This window comes from Ceratotherium simum, chromosome 13 (assembly GCF_057802395.1).
Source record: "Ceratotherium simum simum isolate JZ-2026a chromosome 13, ASM5780239v1, whole genome shotgun sequence".
Lineage (NCBI taxonomy): Eukaryota > Metazoa > Chordata > Mammalia > Perissodactyla > Rhinocerotidae > Ceratotherium > Ceratotherium simum.
The window spans coordinates 30,112,344-30,138,788 of record NC_141912.1 but is presented as its reverse complement, the minus strand read 5'-3'; the positions used below and the strand labels follow the sequence as shown (position 1 = coordinate 30,138,788).

At 38.4% G+C, this 26,445-nt stretch overlaps 2 protein-coding genes and 1 long non-coding RNA gene across 3 annotated transcripts; 2 read left to right on the top strand and 1 right to left on the bottom strand.

The window, feature by feature from the left end:
* Nucleotides 1-5,890: 5,890 nt before the first annotated feature.
* On the bottom strand, nt 5,891-6,829 carry LOC101403367 (olfactory receptor 2H1). Its single transcript, XM_004441721.2, has one exon. The coding sequence runs from the start codon at nt 6,827-6,829 to the stop codon at nt 5,891-5,893; it is 939 nt and encodes a 312-aa protein (XP_004441778.1).
* A 3,504-nt stretch (nt 6,830-10,333) lies between these two features.
* On the top strand, nt 10,334-14,816 carry LOC147915632 (uncharacterized). Its single transcript, XR_015554057.1, has 4 exons — nt 10,334-10,717; nt 12,604-12,730; nt 12,847-12,901; nt 14,109-14,816. It is a non-coding gene; the product is annotated as an uncharacterized LOC147915632 (long non-coding RNA).
* Nucleotides 14,817-23,772: 8,956 nt separating this feature from the next.
* On the top strand, nt 23,773-26,010 carry UBD (ubiquitin like modifier D). Its single transcript, XM_014796257.2, has 2 exons — nt 23,773-24,029; nt 24,983-26,010. Exons 1-2 carry the CDS (start codon nt 24,012-24,014, stop codon nt 25,451-25,453), a joined length of 489 nt encoding a protein of 162 aa, XP_014651743.2. The 5' UTR covers nt 23,773-24,011; the 3' UTR covers nt 25,454-26,010.
* The last annotated feature ends 435 nt before the right edge of the window (nt 26,011-26,445 follow it).

Below are 26,445 nucleotides of genomic sequence, written 5' to 3'. Positions count from 1 at the left end.
CACTAATTTTAGCATCCACAGGTGCTTCTTGACTGCAACAATTATTTCTTGGATATTTGCCTAATGATAAATTTCTATTTACATTATTCCTTCTACATTTATTATTTTGAATTCCACTGTAGGGAAAAACTTTTCCTTTCTTTTTATTTATTAATTTATTGTTTATTTTTCTAATTCATATCGGTAATGACTCTTGGATATTCATTTATTCTGCTTTCATTAATCTCATTGTTTATTTTGTTACACACATTATCTGATATTTGATTGTTGGGAACTCCTTTAAGTTGATTTCTGTGAATTTTGGACATATCTCCATCATTTTTTGAGCACTTCCTTACTTTCTGGCACCATACCATATTCCAGACTTATTTTGTATTTTCTCTTTCCTACCTCTGAAGTCAACCATCCCTCCAAGGACTCTTGGTTCCTTTTATTGGAGAATGGCATTTAGAAAGCAAGATCTGGGTGCTAGGTATGCTCATTGCTACTGGGGTGTCATTGCTTCTAGGCCCTTTCAGTGGACAGCTAGAATGTATACATACATCACATATATATATATATTTTATCCATCTGTGTATATATTATCACGTATCTATATCTATATCCATCTTTTTGCATATTAAAAACTATGAGCTCATACTGATGCCTCCAATTCCAGTTTAACACCACAGGCTTCATTCTAGTCTTATTGATTTATATTCATAACTCTTCTCTAACAGCGAGAAACCTGGCTCTCATTATTCACAATATATTTAATTATTTGATAAATTCTAGGATGCAAATAAAGTAATTTCAGAATTGCTAACCCATATTCTTTGAAAAACAAATTTTCTAATTAGATTGCAATGTTTGTGAACAGTACTTTTTGTCTTTGGCCTTCTGGTATCCAGTCAAAATACTGTTTTCCAAAGTTACTTAGGTTAGTTCATTTCTTCATCCTATTCAGTGTGGCTATGTTCATTTGTAATATAGTTATTTTTTTTTTTGTTTATTGCAGTAACATTGGTTTATAACATTGTAAAAATTTCAGGTGTACATCATTGTACTTCTATTTCTGCATAGATTACATCATGTTCACCACCAAAATACTAATTACAACCCATCACCACACACATGTACCGAATTATCCCTTTCACCCTCCTCCCTCCCCCCTTCCCCTCTGGTAACCACCAATCTAATTTCTGTCCCTATGTGTTTGTTTATTGTTGTTATTATCTACTACTTAATGAAGGAAATCATATGGTATTTGACCTTCTCCCTCTGACTTATTTCACTTTGCATTATACCCTCAAGGTCCATCCACGTTGTCACAAATGGCTGGATTTCATCGTTTCTTATGGCTGAGTAGTATTCCATTGTGTATATATACCACATCTTCTTTATCCATTCGTCCCTTGATGGGCACTTAGGTTGCTTCCAAGTCTTGGCTATTGTAATATAGTTAGATTCATTTTAGTCTCCTGGAATTTCCACACACCTTTTTGATTTAATTAATTAACTAATTAATTTGTTTGTTTTTGGAGTATGTAAAACATTACTATGGTTTGAAGAGACAGAACTATGCAAAAATGTATGTGCAGGGAAATGTCACCCCCCTTCATCCCCAATACCCTGTTCCCATTCCCTCATTCTTTCCATCCTGTTCCCAAACACTCCCTTTGTGGTCACATTCTTCTTCCACGACTAACTCCTGGCAGTCACAAAACTGTCCTCCATCACTATAATGTTGCCTTTTACAGAATGTCATACAAATGGAATCATACAGTATGTAACTTTTTATGTCTGGCTACTTTCACTCACTGTAATGCTTTTGAGACTCATCCATGTTATAGTCAATGAATATTGAGTATTCATTAAATACTCAATGACTGTATCAGCAGTTTGTTTCTCTTTGTTACTGAGTAGTATTTGATTGTATTGGATACACCACAACTGGTTTGTCTATTTACCTATTGAAAGATGTTTGGGTTGGTTTTAGTTTTTGGTAATTATGAATAGAGATACCATAAACATTTGTGTACAGATTTTTGTGTGAACTTAAGTTTTCATTTCTCTAGTGTGTGGGATTGCAAACATATTGTAAGGATATGTTTAAACTTATAAGAAACTGCCACATTGTGTTCCAGAATGGCTGCACCATTTTGCATTCCCACCAACAATGGGTGAGAGTTCCAGTTGCTCTGCATCCTTGCTCACACTTGACAATATCAGGTTTTTTATATTTTAAAATATTAGCTGTTGTAATAGGTGTGTAATGGTATCTCTTGGTTTTAATTTGCATTTCCCTAATAGCTAATGATGTTGAGCATCTTTTCATGTTCTTCTTTTTATTTTTTCATGTTCTTCTTGCCATCCCTGTATCCTCTTTGGTGAATTGTCAGTTAAAATTTTTTGCCCAGTTTTTTTATTCAGAAGTTTGTTTTCTTACTGTTGAGTTTTGAGAGTTCTTTATAAATTTTGGGTACAAGTCCTTTGTCAGTGCGAAACCACTGTGAAACCATGTGAGTCTGAACCTTATCTATTTATTTATTTATTTTTGTGGTAAAAAACACATAACAAAATTTACCATCTCAACCATTTTTAAGTATTTTGGTCAGTGGTGATAACTATATTCACATTGTTGTGCAACAGATCTCTAGAACATTCTTATTTTGCATGCTATAAAATTCACCCATTTAAACTGTACAATCTTTTGGTTTTGCGTGTATTTACAAAGTTGCGCAATCAACATGACTGTATAAATCCAGAATACTTTTGTTAGTCCAAAGAAAAACCTCATTGTCATTAGCAGTCATTCCTCTTCTCCTCCAACCTCCAGTACCTGACAACCAATGACTTACTTTCTGTCTTTATGGATTTGCCTATTCTGGCTATTTCATATAAATGGAATCATACAATATGTGGCCTTTTGTGTCTGGCTTTTTTCATTTAGTATAATGTTTTCAAGATTTATTCATGTTGTAGCATGTATCAGAGGTTCATTCCTTTTATGGCTGAATAATAATCCATTTTATGGATATAACACATTTTGTTTATCCATCCCCTCAGTTGATGGACTTTTGGGTTGTTTCCACTTTTTGACTGTTATGAATAATGCTGCTATGAACATTCATGTATAAGTTTTTGTATGAACATATATTTTTAATTCTCTTGCGTATAAACCTAGGAATGAAACTGCTAGATATATGGTAACTCTGTTTATCATTTTGAGGAAGTGCCAAACTGTTTTCCAAGCAGCTGTACCATTTTACATTCTTCACATCCTTGCCAGCACTTTTCTTTCCTACCTTCCTTCTTTTCCTTCCTTCCTTCCCTTCCCTCCCTCCTTGCCTCCCTCCCTCCTTTGTTCCTTCCTTTCTTCTTACCTTTTTTAAGTTAGTCATTGTGAGTGGCATCTCATGTGGTTTTCATTTTCACTTCCTTGATGACTAATCATATTGAGCATCTTTTCACATGCTTATTGACCATTTAAAAAAATTGGGTTATTTGTCTTTTTGTTATTGGGTTGTAAGAGTTCTTTATATGTTTTAGATACAAGTCCCTTATTAAAGATTTGATTTGCAAATATTTTCTCTCATTCTGTGTTCTCTTTTAATTTTCTTGATGGTGTCCTTTAAAGTACAAAAGTTTTAAATTTTGACGAAATGTTATTTATCTATTTTTCTTTTGTTGCTCATGATTTTGGTGTCATACCTAATAAACATTTGCCAAATTCAGGTTATGAAAACGTACCTTTGTGTTTTCTTCTACAAGTTTTATGGGTTTTTTTTTTTTTTGTATTTAGATCTTTGATCCATTTTGAGTAATTTTTGTATATGGTGTGAGGTAAGGGTCCAATTTCATTCTTTTGCGTGTGGCTATCTAGTTGTCACAGCACCATTTGTTGAATACACTTTTCTTTCCCCATTGAATGATCTTGGTACCCTTGGTATTGGCCACCTTGTTGGCAACCTTGTCACTGCCTATAGACATATGGGTTTAATTTTGGACTCTCAATTCTATTCCACTGACCTATGTGTCTATCCTTGTGCCAGAACCACTCTGTCTTGATTGTTGTTGGTTTGTAGTATGTTTTAAAATTGGGACATATGAATCTTACATTGTTCTTCTTTTGGGTCCCTTGCAATTCCATGTATGTTTAGAATCAGCTTGTTAATTTTTACAAAGAAGTCAGCTGGTTTTCTGATATAGATTGTATTGAATCTATAGATCAGTTTGGGGTATATTGTCATCTTAACAATAGTAAGTCTTTTGATCCATCAACATAGGATGTTTTTCCATTTATTTAGATCTTCAATTCTTTTGACAATATTTGTTAACTTTTGGGGTACAAGTTTTGCACTTATTTTGTTAAATTTATTCTTAAGTATTTCATTCTTTTTGATGCTATCATGAATAAAATTTCTTCTTAATTTTATTTTTGGATTCTTCATTGCAAATGTATAGAAATACAGTTGATAATTGTACATTGATTTTGTATCTTGCAACCTTGCTGAACTCATTTATTAGTTCTAATAGTTTCTAAGATAGTTATTTAAGGTTTTCTGTATACAAGATCATATCATCTGCAAATAGAGATATTTTAACTTCTTCCTTTCCAACCTAGATACTTTTTATTTCTTTTTCTTATCTAATTTTCCTGGCTAAAACCTGCAGTACAATGTTGAATAGAAGTAGCAAAAATAGAAATCCTTGTTTTGTTCCTGATCTTAGGGGAAAGCATCTAATCTTTCACTATTAAATATGATGTTAGCTGCATGTGGGGTTTTTGAAGATGCCCTCTATCAAGCTGAAGTTCTCTTCTATTCCTAGTTTTATTTTGAATGTTTTTCTCATGAAAGTGTTTGGATTTTGTCAAATGTTTTCTTTGCACCTATTGAGGTAATCATGTGATTTTTATTTTTCATTCTATTGATAAGATGAATTACATTAATTGATTTCCAGATATTAGGCCAACCTTGCATCCCCGGGATAAATCCTACTTGGTCATAGTATAATTTTTTTTCATGTTCCTAGATTTGGTACGCTAGTATATTCTGCATTAATATCCTAAGGGATGTAAGGTAGAAGCCTCATAACCCATCAAAACCTGGGAGGCAATATGTTGTCTCATGACAACCTCCTGGAGGATATAAGAAGGAGAGTAAGAGATGGCTTTGAGGTAGGTCCTAACAAGTCTCCCATCCTTTCATGTCCCAGGACGATCAAAAGGTATCCTGCCAAGTCTCAGACTAGCTGTGGTTCAAGCCTTTGCTGTGTGATGTGTGTGGATGTGTGTAAGGACCCTAGAGTGTCATGGTGGAGCTGTCTCCCTATATTGACATGATGGTTGGTGAGAGACTATATAGCCAAAAACGGACATGGCAGAATCTATAGAAGGGAAGACAGTAAAAACAGGGAGGATAAGAGAAGAAATAATGAGAATTGGCAGGCTTGTTTGGGTTTAAGGTGTGTTATAGAGATACCTACTTCCTCTTAACCCAGTTTCTCTCTGTCTCTCTCTCTTAGATACCACATTATTACACAGTGACACACTGCAGTGGCTCGGGTGTGTATAGAAAAAGTAGTGGACTGGGGAACTCACCATTCTTTTTTTTTTTTTTTTTTTTTTTTTTAAAGATTTTATTTATTTTATTTTTTCCCCCCAAAGCCCCAGTAGACAGTTGTATGTCATAGCTGCACATCCTTCCAGTCGCTGTATGTGGGACTCGGCCCCAGGATGGACGGAGAAGTGGTGCCTCGATGCACACCCGGGATCCGAACCCGGGCCACCAGCATTGCAGCGCGCGCACTTAACCACCAAGCCACAGGGCCGGCCCGAACTCACCATTCTTATAAATCATGAAGAAACTCTTCAGAATTTAGAAAGCACATTAACCAGCTTTCTTCCTTAGCTCTCTCTGGAGTCCTCATCCTTCCCCAACAACATTCTGAATGCCCTCTTTACTTCCTTGTTCCTCAGGGTGTATATCAGAGGGTTAAGTGAAGGAGTGCCCACTGCATAGAAGAGACCAAAGAATTTTCCCCTCTTTTGGGCATAGGGATTTTTGGGCTGGAGGTAGACAGCAATAACTGAGCTGTAGAAGATAGTGACAACCATGACATGGGAGGAGCAGGTCCCAAAAGCCTTCTTCCTCCCTTTTGCAGAGTTAATCCTTAGTACTGCTTGGGTAATGGCACAGTAAGAGACAAGGACCAAGCTGAGGGGCACAACCACAATGATGACACTGGACACAGCTAACTGGATCTCATTAAAGGTGGTATCTCCACAGGAGAGTCTAATTAGAGAAGGGACTTCACATATAATGTCATCTATCTTCCTGTGGGGGCAAAATGGCAGGCGGAGGGTGGGTGGTGTCTGGACTATTGACTGGACAAGACCCATAACCCACGCTACAGCTGCCAGCTGCTGGCACAGGCGAGGGTGGATGATGGTGGCATAGTGGAGGGGCTGGCAGACAGCCACGTAGCAGTCAAAGGCCATCATTGTCAGGAGGATGCACTCAGTGGTCCCCAAGGACATGAAGATGAAGAGCTGGACAGAGCAGCCAAGGAAGCTGATGGTCTTCTTTGGGCCCCACAGGTTGACCAGCATCTGGGGGACACAACTTGTGGTGAAGCAGAGGTCCAAGAAGGAAAGATTGGAGAGGAAAAAGTACATAGGAGAGTGGAGCCTGGGGTCCAGCACAGACAGCAGGATGATGAGTGTGTTGCCCACCAGAGTCAGGAGGTAGGAAGTTAAGACAACCATGAAGAGGATTCTTTCAAGCCCTGGGTATTCAAAGAAGCCCAGAAGGAGGAAGCCCACTGGGGAGCTTTGGTTGACCATGGCTTGTTCCTGTTTGGACCTAGAGGGATGAGAGCTGTCAGATCAGTGTGTTCCAACCTGTCTTAGCAAAATTCTCTCTGGATACTTGGGTACTTGTTGCGTCACACCAAGTGGACGTTTCTCTTCCCTCCCTCTCACTCAACCTCTCTCTCCAGGCACATCACAGTCCCATAGCTCCTTCTCTTCCCCTGTTTCTCCTGGTCAGACGTTGTCTGGTGGAAGTAGGAAACCACGAATGTGCTGGAAAACAGGTGGAGCCTCACACTGGTACCTCAGTCTTACTGGTTGAAGGCAAAAAAAAAAAACCGCTGTGAAATACGGGTTAATTAATTATTTTTTATTAATTCAAGAATCGATTATTGAGCTCCAATCAATTATTTTGTTCTGAATACTGTGGTAGTTCTCAATATTCTTTTACAATATATCCAGGAAGAATTAGCAAAGAAATCCTTTTGACTAAATTTCACTTTCATAAATATCTATGCAGGGTTTTTTCCTACTCTGGGGCATACATTTCCTAGAGTCATTCATGTTTTATTTATATTACCCTTATTTGGAGGGGAGCCACCAGAGCCATGTATGAATTAAGTAGAGTTCTCCTCTTTGTGATGTGACCCCCCGACAGAGACATTAATTAGATGATCTTGTCCCCTTAAAAAAAATTGCATTTTATTCACAAGAGCATTGTCCACAAATGGAAAGCCCTAACCTCAACTTAACATTATGTGCGGTATGGCAAAATAAGACCCAAAATGCTGAAACTTGTTTTGTTCTGTAGCTGCAAAAATCTACAATATTGGGGCTTAGAAATAAGAAAGAGGATACAATTTTTCAATATTTTCCCTTTCAGATAAGATTACATCAATAGCAAAATACAATGAGTTGAGATTGAGCTATTTAAGGAACAAAAATCACATGATCATCTCAATAGATGCAGAGAAAGCATTTGACAAGATACAGCATCCATTTATGATAAAAACTCTGAATAAAATGGGTATAGAAGGAAAGTACCTCAACATAATAAAGACCATATATGAGAAACCCACAGCTAATATCATCCTCAACGGTGAAAAACTGAAAGCCATCCCTCTAAGAACAGGACCCAGACAAGGATGCCCACTGTCACCACTCCTATTTAACATAGTACTGGAAGTCCTAGCCAGAGCAATCAGGCAAGAGAAAGAAATAAAAGGGATACAAATTGGAAAGGAAGAAGTGAAACTGTCACTATTCGCAGATGACATGATTTTATATATAGAAAACCCCAAAGAATCCACCAGAAAACTTTTAGAAGTAATGAACGAATATGGTAAAGTTGCAGGATACAAAATCAACATACAAAAATCAGTTGCATTTCTGTACACTAACAACGAAGCAGCAGAAAGAGAAATTAAGAATACCATCTCATTTACAATTGCAACAAAAAGAATAAAATACCTAGGAATAAACTTAACCAAAGAGGTGAAAGATCTGTACACCGAAAACTATAAAACATTTCTGAAAGAAATTGAAGAAGACATAAAGAAATGGAAAGATATTCCGTGCTCTTGGATTGGAAGAATTAACATAGTTAAGATGTCCATACTTCCTAAAGCCATCTATAGATTCAATGCAATCCCTATCAAAGTTCCAACAACATTTTTCACAGAAATAGAATAAAGAATCCTAAAATTTATATGGAACAACAAAAGACCCTGAATAGCTAAAGGAATCCTGAGAAAAAAGAACAAAGCTGGAGGTATCACACTCCCTGATTTCAAAATATACTACAAAGCTGTAGTAACCAAAACAGCATGGTACTGGCACAAAAACAGACACACAGATCAATGGAATAGAATCGAAAGCCCAGAAATAAACACACACATCTATGGACAGCTAATCTTTGACAAAGGAGCCAAGAACATAGATTGGGGAAAAGAAAGTCTCTTCAACAAATGGTGTTGGGAAAACTGGATAGCCATATGCAAAAAAATGAAAGTAGACCCTTACCTTACACCATACACAAAAATTAACTCCAAATGGATTAAAGACTTGAATGTAAGACCTGAAACTATGAAACTTCTAGAAGAAAACATAGGCAGTACGCTCTTCGACATCAGTCTTAGCAACATCTTCTCAAACACCACGTCTGACCGGGCAAGAGAAACAATAGAAAAAATAAACAAATGGGACTACATCAAACTAAAAAGCTTCTGCACAGCAAAGGAAACCATCAACAAAACGAAAAGACAACCTAACAATTGGGAGAAAACATTTGCAAACCATACTTCTGATAAGGGCTTAATCTCCAAAATATATAAAGAACTCATGCATCTTACCAACAAAAAAACTACCAACCCAATTAAAAAATGGGCAAAGGACCTGAACAGACATTTCTCCAAAGAAGATATACAGATGGCCAACAGACACATGAAAAGATGTTCAAAATCATTAACTATCAGGGAAATGCAAATCAAAACTACAATGAGATATCACCTCACGCCCGTCAGAATGGCTATAACTAACAAGACGGAAAACAATATGTGTTGGAGAGGATGTGGAGAGAAGGGAACTCTCATACACTGCTGGTGGGAGTGCAAACTGGTGCAGCCACTATGGAAAACAGTATGGAGATTCCTCAAAAAAATCAACGATAGAAATACCATATGATCCAGCCATCCCACTGCTGGGTATTTATCCAAAGAACTTGAAAACACCAATTTGTAAAGGTACATGCACCCATGTGTTCATTGCAGCGTTATTCACAATAGCCAAGACTTGGAAGCAACCTAAGTGCCCATCAAGGGACGAATGGATAAAGAAGATGTGGTATATATACACAATGGAATACTACTCAGCCATAAGAAACGATGAAATCCAGTCATTTGTGACATCACGGATGGACATTGAGGGTATAATGCAAAGTGAAATAAGTCAGAGGGAGAAGGTCAAATACCGCATGATTTCCTTCATTAAGTAGTAGATAATAATAACAATAAACAAATACATAGGGACAGAGATTGGATTGGTGGTTACCAGAGGGGAAGGGGGGAGGGAGGAGGGTGAAAGGGATAATTCGGTACATGTGTGTGGTGATGGGTTGTAATTAGTATTTTGGTGGTGAACATGATGTAATCTATGCAGAAATAGAAGTACAATGATGTACACCTGAAATTTTTACAATGTTATAAACCAATGTTACTGCAATAAACAAAAAATTTAAAAAAAATTACATAAATTTTCCTTAAGCACCAGATTAAAGATTATTCCTCCTACTCAAAAAAAAAAAAAACTTAGAATTTGTTTAATGCTTCCTTAATTCTATTCACTAGTTGAGATTTAAAAAAAATTAATATATAAATTTCAAACTTGCAGAAAATTTCCAAGAGTAGTCTAAAAAACTCCTGTATAAACTTTATCCATATTAACAAATTCTTAATATTTGCTACTTTTTATTATCCCATCATTTTCATTTTACATGCAATTATACTTATTCTGAGCTATTGGAGAGTGGGTTGCATACATAATGCTTCTTCACGCCTTTGTATCGTAGCATGTATTTTCTAAGCAAAAGGAAATTTTTTTAGGTAAACACAGTACAGTTACTAAATATAGGAAATCCAACATTGATATAATATTGTTATTGACTCTAGTCCATACTCATAATTTTGCTAATAATGACCTTTATCGTAATTTTTCCCATAGAAGATCCAGTCTGGATTTCTTATGGCTGACCTTGGCCTCTGTAATAGCCTTCCCTTTGTCACTGAAACAACAAGCCTTAAATTATAGGGTGGTGGGTTCAGGCCTCACCAGGAGAAGCTGAGAGGATGGAGGAAGCGTGGCCTCACGCATATGATAAACATTGGGAAATACATGGAAAATTGTCAAGACCCCAAGAAACTGAAGGTAAATAAAGCAAAGATAATGGGTAGGTGAGAGAAGGAAGTCTGAATATCAAAGGATGAATCTGAGTGAGTGAGTCAAGGAAAACCTTCGGGAGGTGTTTTTTTTTTAAGATTTTTAAGATGACCTGGATCTTTGCTATGAAAGACTGTGTTGAGACACAGAAGGTGAACTCAAAGATGGGTGTGGGATGCGGCAGCCCCCCTGGTAGTTAAGAGGTAGGAACTGGGGGTCTTCTGAAAACAGACAATCTTAGGAAGGCGTTTTAGGGGATGAGGTGGCAAGCAACTTGGTGGCCTTGTTGGCAGAAAGTGCCCTGGGAGTTTATGGGATGGCGTGATCATCTCTCCATCACAGGGGCTCCATTTTGTGTTAAAAGCTACATCTTATTCTCTTTTTGTCAGGCCTCCCTCTTTTTTGTTTTCTTCTATATTCCTTTCTCTGGGATTGAGGAGAAATCCTACACCTTTAGGATAGGATTTGTTTCCTTTTTAAAAAATTGTTAGGGCCGCCCCATGGCTTAGCGGTTAAGTGCGCGTGCTCCGCTGCTGGTGGCCTGGGTTCGGATCCGGGCGCGCACCGACGCACTGCTTCTCCGGCCATGCTGAGGCCGTGTCCCACATACAGCAACTAGAAGGAAGTGCAGCTATGACATACAACTATCTACTGGGGCTTTGGGGGAAAAAATAAATAAAATTAAAAAAAAATTGTTAATTATTCAAACAAAAGAGTATATAAAATATGTCTATGGATTTTAAAGAATAATAAAATGAACACATGGTGTAACTGCCCCTCCTCCAATCTAAGAATGGAAAGAATGTTGCCAATATCTTAGCAGCCTTCCATGTGTCCCTCCCTCATCACATCTCCTTCATTCTCCTAGAAGAAGTAAACGCTATGCTGATTTTTTTGAATTCTGCATCCCTTTTAAACTTTATAGTTCTCATACATTTTATATCTCAGCAATTGCCCACCATATTTTATTCAGCCATCAACTTTAGAATTTCTCATGTTTTTATTCTCTTGGCTATGTATTGTCTCACTTTTGTATGTTATTTCTTTTTTTGTGTGTGTGAGGAAGATCAGCCCTGAGCTAACATCCATGCCAATCCTCCTCTTTTTGCTGAGGAAGACTGGCCCTGGGCTAACGTCTGTACCCATCTTCCTCCACTTTGTATGGGATGACATCACAGCATGGCCTGACAAGCGGTACATCAGTACGCACCCAGGATCCAACTCAGGCCGCCAGCAGCGGAGGGCAAGCACTTAACCACTACCCCACGGGGCCGGCCCCTGTATGTTACTTCTGAATCTCTGCAGTTTATGTCTTCCTTCAGCTGTCTGTTCTCTCCTGTTCTCTCTCAAAGTGTATCTTCCTCATCCTCTTTCTCTTCATCTTTCTTTTCTCTTACTCCAACAGAAGGCAAGCACTACTTTCCCCACTTCTCATTAATTCCGTATTCACATACGCATTTATTCCTTTCTTGGTCACCAAAGAGCCAGTCATTTACTAGGTGCTACAAGGTTATGTGATACGAACTCTGCTCTACAACCCACTAATGATAACCACCTATTGCCTTAGCAGTTACAATCTGTTGAGTGCTTCCTATGTATCAGGTACTATGTTAAAAAACTTCCTGAATATCTGGATCTCACAACAACCCTGAAAAATAGTTCATATTATCCTTCGTTTACAGAGGAAACAGTCTTAAAGAGGTTAAGTAAGTTGCCCAAGGTTATCCAGCCGATAAGTGTCAGGGCCAGGTTTCTAGACCTTGTTTGATTCAAACACTATTGAGAACATGTGGAAATGGATGGGCTGTGGGAGAAGAATAAACTTGTAACTTACCCACAATCAAGTCAGAATCTCCCAATTGCCTTGCTGCCAGAGCTTCCCCATGACTAGGAGCTTCTGGACTGATTGGAGCATCCACTTGATCCTCTGAGATCCACTGAGAACTAAAAGCAAACTCTGGAGAAACGTACCCTTGAAATTGATTAGAGCTTAGATTTCAGGTAAGAGTAATGATTGCTGGTACCTACTTCCCCAGCCATTTTTCAAAGCACTTCACAACATATTGCTCCTTGTAACAACTTTAAGAGGAGGTTACTCTTATTATCTTCCTTTTCAGATAAAGAAATGAAAACACACAGAGGATAAAATACTTGTTCTGGCAAGTGTGGCAGGTAAGCACCAGTGCTGAGATTCGAACCCAGGTGGGCTGGCTGAGGAGGTAATGTACCAACCACATCCCACCATCGCCCTGCTCAACATGTGAAGTCAGAGGTAGCTCTTCACTACGGAGCTTTTTGCTAACAACCTCTCCTCCTCAATCCAGGGAATTACCTTCTCTTTTAGTGGTACTGGAAGTAGAAAAGGAAGCATGATAGGGTGATGGAGGGAGGGATCCCAGGACTCTCATTCCGTGGAGAGAAACAGCTCATTAATTCTGCCAAGAATAGGGGCCTCATAACTCACAATTAGTTAGCCACTGCCACTAATGATAGTTAAGAAGAGAGGGGAGGATCTACAGGAAACGTGCCAGCAGTGGCGCTCCCTTTGGTAAATAAAAAGGTCAACCTCTGCTCCTCCGTGTCATGGGGAGTACAAGGGTATTTGTTTTCTTTTTGCCACCACCTCCTGAGTGTCCCATATTTCTAGCCTTTCCTCTCAAGCCTCTCATGTGCTTAATCAATACCTCCTTACTTTGGTTTATTTCCTTCCTTCTTTTAAATAGAAGTATAATTTATATAATAGAATGCACAAATTTTAATGCATAGTTCACTGAGTTTTGGTAAATGTATACATCCAGGTGAACACCACCCTAGCGAAGATATAGAACATTTCCATTACCTCAGAAGTTCCTCATGCCCATTGACAATAATTCTCCCCTCTCCATGCTTTAGGTAATCACTGATCTGATTTCTATCATTTTAGATTGTTATGCTTGTTCTAGAACTTCACATAAAAGATTCATTCAGTGCACACTCTTTTGCGTTGGGCTGCTTATACTCTGCACAACATTGTGATTCATCCATGCTATTTTGTGTATCAACAGTCCATTCCTTTTTAATTACTGTGTATTATTCCATTGTATTCCACTGTATAAATACGGCACAATTTGTCCATCCATTCATAAACCAAAATGATAGACATTTGGGTTTGTGGTGATTTTCAATCTGTCCCCCAATTCTTTGATATTCCTCCCTTCATAAGGTAGAGCCTACTTTTCCTCCTCTTCAGTGTGAGCTGTACTTAGTGAGTCACTTCTAACAAATAGAATGTGACAGAAATAACGGTCTGTGACATCCAAGATTAGGTCATAAGTGACATTCTGACTTCCTTCTTGTTCTTTCTTTTGGATTGTTCATGCCATCCACCCTGTCATGAAAGGGTTCAAGCAGTGGAGAGGCACATACGAGGAGAAACTAAGGCTTCTTGCTGACAAAAAACAGAGACATCTTGTAAGTTGAACCTCCAGCTTCCGCCACGTCTTCTAAGGACTGCAGTTTAGCTGACAGCTGCAACCTCATGAGAGACCCTAAGCTAGAACCATCAGCTAAGTAGCTTCTGCATTCTGATTCACAGAACTGTGAGATGATAATTACTCATTGTTTGAAACCACTCAGTTTCGTGGTAATTTGTTATGCAGCAATAAATAACCAATGTAGAGTTGTTTCCCGTTTTTGCTGTTATGAATAAATCTGCTATGAATTTTCACGTACAAGTCTTTTGTGGACATATATTTTCATTTCTCTTTGGTAAGTACCTACAAGTGGAATTTCTGGGTCATGTGATAGGCATATGTTAAACTTTATAAGAAGGCTTCAAACTGTATTGCAAAGTGGTTGTACTCCCACAGTAATTTTGAGATTTCCAGTTACTCTATATTCTTGCCAGAACTTAGTACTATTATTTTTTTGAGTTTAGCCATGCTAGTGGGTATGAAGTGATATCTCATTGCAGTTTTAACTTACATTTCTCTGATACCTAAGTTGTTGCGCATCTTTTTTTTTTGGCTGCTTATATTATCTTCTTTCATGAAGCATCTGTTCCATTCATTTGCCTGTATTTTATTGTGTTTGTCTTTTTATGATAGAATTGTAGGAGTTCTTTATATAGTTTAGGTAAATGAACTGTGAGTATTTTCTTTCCGTCTATGGCTTGATGTTTCATTTTAAAAGGTGTGTTCTAAAGAGAAGCAGCTTTCAATTTTGATTAACTGAAAATTTATCAATTACATTTTTGTGGTTAGTGCTTTTTGTGTCCTGAGAAATCTTTTTTTATTCTAAAGTCATAAATATTTTCTCTTCTTTTTTTTTAGAACTTTCTATTGACGGTTTTGATGTTCATTTATATGACCCATGTCAAATTAATTTTTTGTATATGTTGTGATGTAGACCTTGGTATCTTTGCGTAAAATCAATTGATCTTATACAAGTGGCTTTGTTTTTAGAATTTTTATTCAGTCCCACTTATATCCCTAGTTCATAGACATTTGAATTGTCTCCACTTTTTGTCTATTATGAATAACATCGCTATGAAGAGCCAGTAATAGTCTTCGTGAGGACATTTGATTTCATTTCTCTTGAGTAGTACTTGAAAGTGGAAATGCTGGATTATATGAAATTTATGTTTAACTTTTAAAGAAACTGCTGAATTTTCTTCCAAAGTGGCTCTACCAGCTTTGACATGTCTTTACCAACACTTGTACCAGCATTTCATACCCTCGTCAATACCTGATATTGTCAGTCTTTTTCATTATAGCCATTCTAGTGGATTTGTAGTGTCATCTTGTGTTTAATTTGCATGTACCTAATAACCAATGATATTGAGGTTATTAATTTTCATATATTCTTTGGTGAAATGTCTATCCATATCTTTTCCCATTTTCAAATTGGGTAGTTTGTCTTATTTTTTTGGGTTGTAAGAGTTATTTATATATTCTGGATACATGTGTGGGTATTGAAATTTTTCAACTGCTTTCTCTGTGTATTTTGGGATGATCTCATGTTTTTTGGCCTTTATGTTATTAATATGGTATATTATATTAAACATTTGTTGGATACTAAGCCAGATTTATATTCTTGGCATAAATTCCACTTGGTCACTGTGTATAATTCTTTTTATATGTTAAACGATGTGGTTTACTAATACTATGTTAAGAGGTTTTTTTTTTTGCATCTATGTTCATGAGGGATATTTTTCTGTATTTTTCTTGTGATGTTTTTAACCTGGCTTTGGCATCAAGGTAATACTGGCATTGTAGAATAAGTTTGGAAATGTTACCTCCTTCACTATTTTTTGAAAAAGTTTGTATAGGATTGGTATTGTTTTTTCCATGAATATTTGATAGAGGCCACGAGTGAAACTTTCTGAGCCTGGAATTTCTTCTGTGTGTGAGAATATCTTAAATTACTAATTCCATTTTTTAACTTGTCATAGGTATAATCAGATTTTCTATTTCAATTTTGATGATTTCTGCTTTCTAGGAATTTTAAAATTTCATCCAAGTTGTCTAATTTGTTCCTAATATTCCCTTATAATCTTTTTTTATTTCTGTAGGTTTCATAGAGATATATTCTATTTCATTCCTGATGTTGTTAATTTTCTTCTTCTCTACCTCTTTCTTGATCTGTGTAGCTTAAGTTTTTTCTTATTGATTTTTTCTTTCTTTTTTGTTTGAGGAAGATTGGCCCTGTGCTAACATCTGTTGCCAATATTCCTCTTTTTTTTTTCTTTTTAGTCCCCAAAGCCCCACTTCATAATTGTGTATAATAGTTGTAGAGTTGTAGCTCTTCTATATGGGACACCGCTTCAGCATGGCTTGATAAGCGGTGAGTAGGTCTGCACCCAGGATCTGAACCTGCAAACCCTGGACTGCTGAAGGGAGCGTGTGGACTTAACCACTACGCCACTGGGCCAGCCCCATTATTGATCTGTTTTTAAGAACCAACTTTTGTTTTGATTGATTTATTATGTTGTGGGTTTATTTTTTCTGGTCATTGATTTCTGCTCTGATTCTCCTTATGTTTGAGTTTGATTAAGTTTGCACTTCCTTTTGTAAATTCTTAGGCTGGAAGCTTAAATGATTGATTTGAGACTTTTTTTTAAGGCTATAAAATTTCCCTTAAGTACTCTTTTATGCGCAGCCCATAAATTTTGATATGTTTTGTTTTCATTCAGTTTTAATTATGTGCTAACTTCTTTCAGGTTTTCTTTTTCGATCCTTGGGCTATTTAAAATTATATTCTGTGATTTCTAAATATTTGTGGATTCCCCATATTTCTTTATATTACTGACTTCTAATTTAATTACATTTTGGTGAAAAGACATACTTAGAGACTTGTTTTATTACCTAGCATATACTGATGAATATTCCATATGTACTTGAGAATTATGTGTAAGGTCTGGTCCTTTTAGGGTTTCAGTGGAAAGCCCAAGGTGTTTACCATGCCCCTCTAACTTGTCTATCTCCCTTGCAGTGGGAAGCGGCAGAAATTTCTGCTTGGCTCTTTCAGCCTTCCAGATGTTGTTTTGTTCCTGTACTCTTTAAAAGCTTGCCTTGTACATCTGTAGGTCAGTAGTCAGCCAGGAATGTGAGAGGAGTTCTCATCTAATTTTTGGGTTTGTCTCTTTATAGCTCCCTCTTTTCTGAGATTTCTCCTTAATTTCCAGATACTCTGGCGTCCTTTAGCTAATAAGACAGCAGCTTTCTGTTTGAACTCTATCCACCATGCATGGACTGAGGAGTTCTCTCAGAGAAAAGCTGTATAAATGGAGATCTTACCTAGGATGGTTCCCTTTTTGCATGAGTCGAGGGCCCTCTAGTTTCTCCTTGCTTTTGGTCATTCCCCACTGACTTCAAACAGTTGTTTTTTTTAAATATATATTTTATTTTTACAGAATTTATCATTGTTACTAGCAGAAGAGTTACTCCAATGCAGGCTACTCTCTTTGTTGTAAATTCTCAGATTCTTTTATCATTCCCTCTGTGTTGGACTACAGTGTAGGAACAGTGAATTCTAGAATCCTAAGGCTGGAAGAGCCCTTGAGACATTGTTTAATCTTCATTCGATGCCTCAAAATTCCCTTATAACTCACTACCTTTTGAATCATATCAGGCCATTTTTTTCCCATTCCATTTTTTCCATACTTTTTTTTATTATGTTATTCTGTGTTAAAATTTGCCTCATTTCTACATCCACTTTCTGGTCTTACTTCTGTAGATTAGCAAAAGCCTAACCACATATGAAATCTCATTTAATCATAACGACAGTCATGTGATGTAGATACTGTTTTACCTTTTGTATCATAGACTGCTCATTATTACCCAGTAGTAGTTCTTTCCCCCTCCCATACTATTTCAGTTAGGTTATGCTTGCTCAGAATAAAAACTATATTTCACAACCTCCCTTGCAGCTTCATGTGGCCATGAGATGCCAGGCAATGGGATGTAAGAGAAATCTCCTCTGGCTGTTTCCTGGAGCCTTTCTTAAAATACAGTTGAAGCCCTCTCTTTGGTATCTTCTTTCATCACTTCTGCCATCCTGCTTCCTGGAATGATGATGTAATGGTAGAACACTAGCTGCTATTTTGGACCACAAAAATGTAGGCCATATTTTCAGAATAGCAGAGTTCAAAGGAGGCTGGCCCTGAGTTTTTTTGTGGAACAGAACTACTATACTGGCTCTGAATCTTCTACCTCTGGATTTTGATGTGGAGTGAAATATGCTATTATCTTTTTAAAGCCACATATTTTTAGGTGTTAGTTAATGGTAGCAGAGCCTAAATCCTAAGTGAAACCTTCAACTTACAGAAGAAAGTACTAAGCTTCAGGGTGGTTAAATATCTTGTATGGGAAGTAGAACGCAGAGCCTGGATTCACTCCATGATGATCTGACTACTGCAAAGTGGATGTGGGCACTGGCCCACACACCATTCTACACCCATGAGTGCATTAGCTATTCCAGTTACCTTGTTGGTTTAGTCGATTTTCGCACGTTGCCATTAGACCCATGAACCAGGCTCAGTGATTGTCCTCAAATTCAGATAATATTGTAGGATTTATTATCAATCTTTCCAAGTTTTGTAGTATGTAAAATACTAGTGGATGGTGCATGTTTGGGAATAGGGAAGGCACAAGATTACGACAATTAACTTACTATAGCCACCAGCTTTTCATGGCCATTTGCCCAGCAACTAGTGATGAGCACTAAAAGTAGTTCTCATTGGTGCATAACTTATAGCCAATTCTGTCCTGAGCCAACAATAGCATAAAAAAGATACATACCCCTTCCCACACTATCTATCTGTCTATCTGTCTATCTATCTATCTATCTATCTATCTATCTATCTATCTATCTATCTATCAATCTATTTATATCATCTATCTCTAGCTATTGAATAGATAGAACACACACAGGGTTCAAAACCAAAAAAATAACAATAGGACAAGGCATACAATAAAAAGTAAGTCTCTTTCCCATTCCTATTCCTCAAGCAATTCAGTTTCCCTCCCCAAAGGAAATATCTTCTCCCAGTGAAACTGTATGCATAGTTCAGCATACATGTATATTTTCTTCTTTTTTGAACACTAGAATATTATACACACACTTTGCAACTTTGTTTACACCTTCATTTATTTAGTTCCTTATTGGTAAATGTTTTTTTCGTTTTTTTTATTACAAATAATGCCACATGAATATTCTGGTACATACCTTATTTCATACATTACTAGGATAAATTCCTAGAAGTGAAATTGCTGGATTAGAGGATATGTAGATGAAAATTTTTTTATCACAAACTTTGATACCACAAATGAATATACGTAACATATGTAAACTCTAAAGCGTAATAATGTCATAATGAACATTTACAGTTTTTACATTTTTATAACAGCTTTATTTCATACATATGTGGTCCTCAATACTGTAATGTTCAGTTTTGCTTGTGTTTATTTCCTTTTAGAACATTTATGTTTTAGACCATAACATTACTTTATCTCTAATAGAGTGAATACACATTGCATCTCTTAAGTATTAACGTAACACACATTAGTGCCATTCAATAAATTGCTTTTATCTAACATTAAGTTCTCACAGTTAAACTTTAGGCTCTGAATATGACAAGACGAGATCATATCAGAGGGATCCTAAGTGAATCATTCCCTGTTGAAAATCTTCAAGTAACTCACATTAGCATTTAGATTGGGCTTCGTTTCTGTTAAAAAGAGAACACACTCTGAATTTCAAAGTAGCTTATCTCTCTGTTTCTCTATGTAGTTTTGCTTGTTTTTAAGATTTATAAAGAGTACCATACTTTATGTAGTTTCCTTGGTCTTGTATTTTTTACTCAGGAGCTTTCTGGCATATTCATCCATATTGTTGCTTGCAGGTATAATCCATCCGTTTTCACTGCTGATGATATTCCACAATTCAGTTATCTATTTCCCTATTACTGAAAGATATTTGGGTTGTTTTAGTTTGGCATGTCCATTTTTAATTTTTATAGTATTTCCAAATTGTCCCTCTTTGAGAGTGAACAAATTTTTTTTCCATCCATCAATAAACGAGAATTCCCAGTGGCTTTTTCACTGAGTTTAGCTGGCATTACAGAAGCAATATTCTAGATCTCAAAGCAGTTTTACGAACTCTTTCATGGGTATTAGTAAAGAGACAGGAAAGAGGCCTCATTGGAAGCAGTGACTAGCCTAAGACCACCCATCAGCTAGGGCCAAGCTAGGAGGTTTGTAGATACAGGATACATTTGTTTTATAACCTAGCAAGATCTCTATAGCATGATCGTTCATGTTGGCTGATCTTCTGAATTTGTTAGAGGGGCAAATGAAAAGAGACCTTTCTGTCTCTGAAAAAATTTATTGTGGCATAGAGAAAAAAATAAGTCAGATTGACATGTGGTAACAAGCAAGGAGGAGGTCAGGTCCCAAAAAGAATTCCTACCTGTGGTCAGCAAAGTGGCACCAGGGTGTCTGGGAAAGAGCTCGCCCTGGCCTTGGGTGGGAGGGGAATTTCACAGAGGAAGGGAAGAGGGAGAAGAGAGAGAAGATCAGAGCCCAGATTTGTTATTCTCATTCCTTAAAAGGACACTGTTTCGCAGAATCCAGATCCTGTCTACGTAGGGAATCCTCTGAAATCCCCAGCTCCAGTGGGAGGTTCCTGTACTGCCACCTGGAGTTGCATGACAGTGGCACTCTTTAATACTCACAGTCCCGGGAGAGCAGTTCTCATCTACCTTGCACCAGGCTGCAATTTTCCTCCAGGCTCTGACACCTGCGCTCACAGGCTCTTTGCTTACTTCCGCCGAGTCGGGGAGGATAGAGTGGTCTGGGCAGAGCCTGCCACCTAGGACTATTCCTACCTACATATGGGCCCCAAAACTCTTCTTGCTGTCACTCATCCCAAGGCTCCTTGCATCCTCTGCTTTCCTTTGTCTCTCTGTATTCCTTCCCCCAACTTGTACCTTTCCTGTAATAAACAGGCCTATGTGTGCATGCACTCTCCCCTTCTCTTTCCACTGAAGCACAATATGATAAGAAGAAGATAAGGACTATAGAAGTAGAGATTAGCATTTGAACTCTTGCTCACGAGCTACTACTAATATGACTGTGGATTAGCTTGCTTATCAATAAAGATACTAATATTTACCTCATTAGAATGCTGAAACAGTTAATGAGGTACCATTTAATAATGTCTCGTGCAGTTCCTGAAATATAATAAGTACTCACTAAATGTTATTTTCCATTTTTAGTTATTCACTTACTTATTCATTTAGAAATTCATTCGTGGATTTAGTAAATATTTATTATTTACTATGCTAGACAGCATGCCCGGGAAGTGCTGAAGATACAAGCTAATTAAGACATAGTCATGACCCTCAAGATGCCTACTGTTTACTGGGGCAACAGACAAGTAAGCAGATGATCTTATTGCTGAACAAATGTGCTCTGAGAGGCTTGTGGAGGGAGTATGAGAGGACAGAAGATGGGCACATAACACAAAATAGGAAGGAAGAGAGTTAGGGAAGGCTTCCTGGAGGAGATGCTGCTTATAGTGCATATTCTTATAAATTCATGATGTTGGGGGTAGAGTTGGAGGGAAATGCATGCTCAATGATCTGGTGGCAGAGAGCTTGGCATGTTTAAGGATATGCAGGGAACTCAGGGAACTGTGCAGAGAAGCAGCTAGACCTACGTATCTGCAGCTCAGTTTGGGTGGTGGTTATATATCTGAGGGGCATCAGCAGACAAATATCTTTCCTGGGGAATGTCATTCCAGGACTCCCCCTCCTGGAGTTTCCGGCTAAGGTTTCCTGCTTCCCCTGAGAATGCAGACATTGGCATCAAGATGGTGTAGGCTACTGGAACAAGAAGGGCAAAGAGGGAAAATGTATGAGAAGAGAGTAATTTAATTTTAAGCAGCCTTAAACATTTACTCTCCCTCTTCCCTTTACAGAAATGATGTGAAGATCTAAGAAGATAATGGGTGCAAATAAATTTGAAAAGTGAAAGCAGTTTATTCAATCTGGGTTTTTTATAGATTTTCCTCTCTCTTTTTCCACGCTTCCCATCACTACCCCACTGCAGGGCTTTCTCTTTCTCTATCACCCTCAACCTGATCTGACATTTTCTGCCTGGCCACTGGTGATGTTTCAGAATACCCAAATTCTATTGGATAGCAGATGCAAGGCAGCCTTTTCTGCTGTGCATCAGCTAAAGGTCACAATCCTGGTTTCTAAACACAGAGGACAATAGGAACCTGGAGAGATATCTGAAGGGAGACTAGCAGGTGCCCATGTTTCCAGTCTATTCCATCACACACTCTTCCCTCTTCATATTCACCCTATGTATTTAAAAAAAGTATGTCTACCCCACAAAAATACATTGAGATAATAATTAGTTTTTTCAGTTTTATTAACTAAGAGCTTCAAATAGAAGAACATGATTTATGTTAAGATTTTTGAAATATTGGAATGACCTCTTAGATCCCATTACTCTATGCAGGCACTTCTGTAAATCCAAGTTCTCCATGATGGAAACCCCTGGAATAAAATGGGATCATTTGAAATCTATCACTGAGTGAAGATACAGTAAATGGCCACTGAAAATACAGCCAACAAAGATGATAACTTGGCATTTTTATGAGCTTTTTACTTTGAAATAAATGCTTTTTTTAAAAAAAAAATGGGTTTTGTGGCAATGTCCTGAGAGTCTGGGAGAGGGGAGTGAGTAATTTGGAGTGTTAGGAGGATCAGAGTGATATCGAGTCAGTTCCCTGAGGGCACACAGCTCATGTACTCTCTCTTTGTCCCAATCCCAATCTCAAGGGCCAGGCAGAGAGCACCATAGGCATCTGAGATGGCAGTGTGAGGAGAGTCCAGGAGTACAGCTGGGAAAGTAGAGGCACTGAGGTGAGAGAGTGGATGTGTGATGGCTTTAGTGTGTGGAAGGGGGGAGTCAGCATTTGACTGTTGGCTTTGGATTGTTCTCAAGTAGTGGATTTGGTTTGCAGGTTCTGGGACAGGGGAAGAAGTGAGTTGGAGACCTCAAGACCCAGGAATCTGAAGTTCTTTGTAAAGGACATTTTATAAACAAAGTTTTCTGAGCCTGGAAGACACTTAGGAATTCTCTCAATCATCTCATTTTATAGATCAGAAAACCAACACCTAAAAAGGTGAACAGACTTGCCCAAGGTAATGTAGCAAGTGGCACCGTCATGTCACTTCTCAGTCCAGGGTTATTTATTCTATGTCTTCTCGAGGCTGCTTCACACATCCTGCCAGGCTAGTGTGAGAGGCTGCTCACAATCACATCACTCCACACCTCTGTCCTCTCCTGGGTGTACGTGCTCTCAGGAAGGCCCCTGACTGATGGGAGGTTCTTAAAAGCAGCAAGAGAGGACCACCAAGTTTAAAGGTCTTCAAGCCAGTGAGGGCCCAGGGTTGCAGACTGGACAGTCATAAGTTAGGACTGGGAGTGGTGGGTTGTTAATCAGGGAAAAATTCTCAACAGAGAAGCACCAACCCATGCTTGGATTAAGGAGGGCAGATGTATTGGCTGAGGGGAGAAGGGCTTGAACAGAAAGTATTCTTTGTTTATTGAGTCACTGTAAGCAAAAGTGAAAGAAAATTTATGAAGTTATACAAGAACAGAGAGCACAGGAAATCTAGACAAACACAACAAATCAGGCAGGGGATTTCCAACTCAGCTGTTCATATATAAGCTGGGTGCACTCGCAGTCTCCTCAGGCTCCTGTTTCTACTCCCTTGGTTGCTGAGATGGCTACCTGCCTCTATGTAAGTTTGGGTTTGATAATGGGGATGGGGAAAGGGAAAGCACCTTCAAGAGATGGGGGAGAGAGCTCAGGAATGGATGAGGGACAGTGTTCAGGGAGGTAGCGTGACTGGGAGAGCATCTTGAAGGGGATGAGATAGGCATTGATAGCTACAGAAGGTAAAGGAAGCTTTTGTGAAGAGAAGCTGGCCATTTGGCTCCTGAGTTCTCTTTTATGTCAGACCTTGGACTGGCCACTGTTAGGGATAAATGGTAGGAAGTGGGAGTGGGCTTTGTTCTTAACAGGGCTGATGAGATTTGAAACTGTGGAAATACTGTCTTGACCCCTTTTCCCCTTATCCTGTTCAAGGCCCAGAGCTCTTAAACTTAAGCTTCCTTCTCCTCTCAAAAGAGAGGTTCACAAAACTCATTTATCCTAAGTTGTTAATGATCTGATATTACTTATGCAAGAATATATGCACTATAAAGAGAACCTGGAATGAGGGCAGTGCTTTGCACAGACTCCAGTGAAGAAATGTCTGTGACATCTAGATTGGGAAGATATTTTTGAACAGAATGTGAGGGAGGTCCTCCCAGGCTTTCAAGTGACAACACAGGGGTGAGCTTCCCCAGAGTCTGATATACATCTTTGGATGCTTTGTAGTTGTATTTAGTTTTTGACATTTGACAAAATTTATCCAGATAGGAGGCAGGTAAATAAAGTGGGAAATCGTTAATGACATTGTGAAATGGATAAGAAGTATGGTTATAAAGGAATAAGACTGATTTTATTGTTTGTGTTATAACCTGAAAATTCCAAAAGAGAAGTTCCAAGGAAGGAAGGGACACAGCTTGTTGTAAAGAAGCTAGAGGATCAGATGGGCAGTGAAGGGCAGAAGCAATTAAGGAGGGGGAGCAAGAAGTGTAAAAGGTGGCAGGCAATCTAGGCAACTGTCTGTTGGCCTTCATTGTGCAGGTGAATGTCCATTCTCAGCAATGGAAATTAATGACCTTCACTGCCTACTTGGAAGACAGAGTGAAGAAGATCAATGAACATGTCCGGTCTAAGACCAAGGTTCCCGTGCATGACCAGATCCTTCTGCTGGGTTCGAAGACCCTAAAGCCCATGAGGAAGCTATCATCTTATGGCATTGACAAGGAGACGACCATCCACCTCACCCTGAAGGTGGTGAAGCCCAGTGATGAGGAGCTGAACATGACTCTGGTGGAGTCAGGTGATGAGGGCCAAAGGCACCTCCTCCAGGTGCGAAGGTCCAGCTCAGTGGCCCAGGTGAAAGAGATGATCAAGGCCAAGACCGCTATAACTCCTGAGAAACAGATCGTGACTTGCAATGGAAAGAAATTGGAAGACGGGAAGATCATGGCAGATTATGGCATCAGAAAGGGCAATTTACTCTTCCTGACACGACACTGCATTGGGGGGTGACCACCCTGGGGATGGGGTAATGCCAGGAGCAAAAGAGTTTATTTCCTTTTGGCTCTTACTCACCAATCACATCCTTTGATTATTTCCCAAAACTAATGAGAGAGAGATAAATAGAAGGATAAGATTTGGGGTGAAGTGGGGAGGGAGACTGCAGAATACTTTCTAACTCTATGATTCTTTGATGCTAACAATTGATTAAGTGGTAGGATTGCATATAATATATTACTTAAGACAAAATACATTTTTAAGGCACATTAGAGATAGCATTCAAAGCCAGCTTGCAGTTTAATCCTTTCTTGGTTCCTTCTGGTTTATTAAAAAACTCCTGTTTCCTTTCCCATCCAACAAGATAGTGAGTTTTAGGTTGGGATTCATGTTCTCCTAATTTCTATGCTTCCATCTGTGTTTAGCCCAGTGCTTCATCTATTATATTGCTCAATAATTGTTGCAGCAAATTGAATTTTTACTTATAGAGAACAGTGAACTGATTTATTATGAAGTGAATTAATTACTCTGACATGATTACAATCAAATTAATAAAGAATTTAGAAATTCAATTCAACTACTCTTCTCCTTATTTAAAGCTATTTGGTATGAAATAAAACCAGGCACCGTGCCCCCTCTTACTCTCTAATTAAACCCAATTAAAATCCTCTTATTTCTGGGGATGATGGTGGGCATGGAAAGATACATCCCTGGGGATCTAGAGATTTTGTGTCTCTAGTGGAGGCTCCTTGGGAGCAGATGTGCTTCAGGAGGGAACAGACTTCCTGAAGGATGGGGGATTGTGGACCAGTCTCTGTCGTGCCTTCCTCAGGGTCTAGCAGGTCTTCTCTAGGTTGGAGGTATCAGTTTGGGTGAGGGGAGGAGGGGTTGGTCTCTGGCTTGACCTCAACACTCTGCCCAGGTTCTGGCTGATAGAGCTCTCTGCTTCCTTCACCACCTCTGCTTTCCTCTCTGCCTCCTTCACCACCAGGGACCTGTTCCTCTCT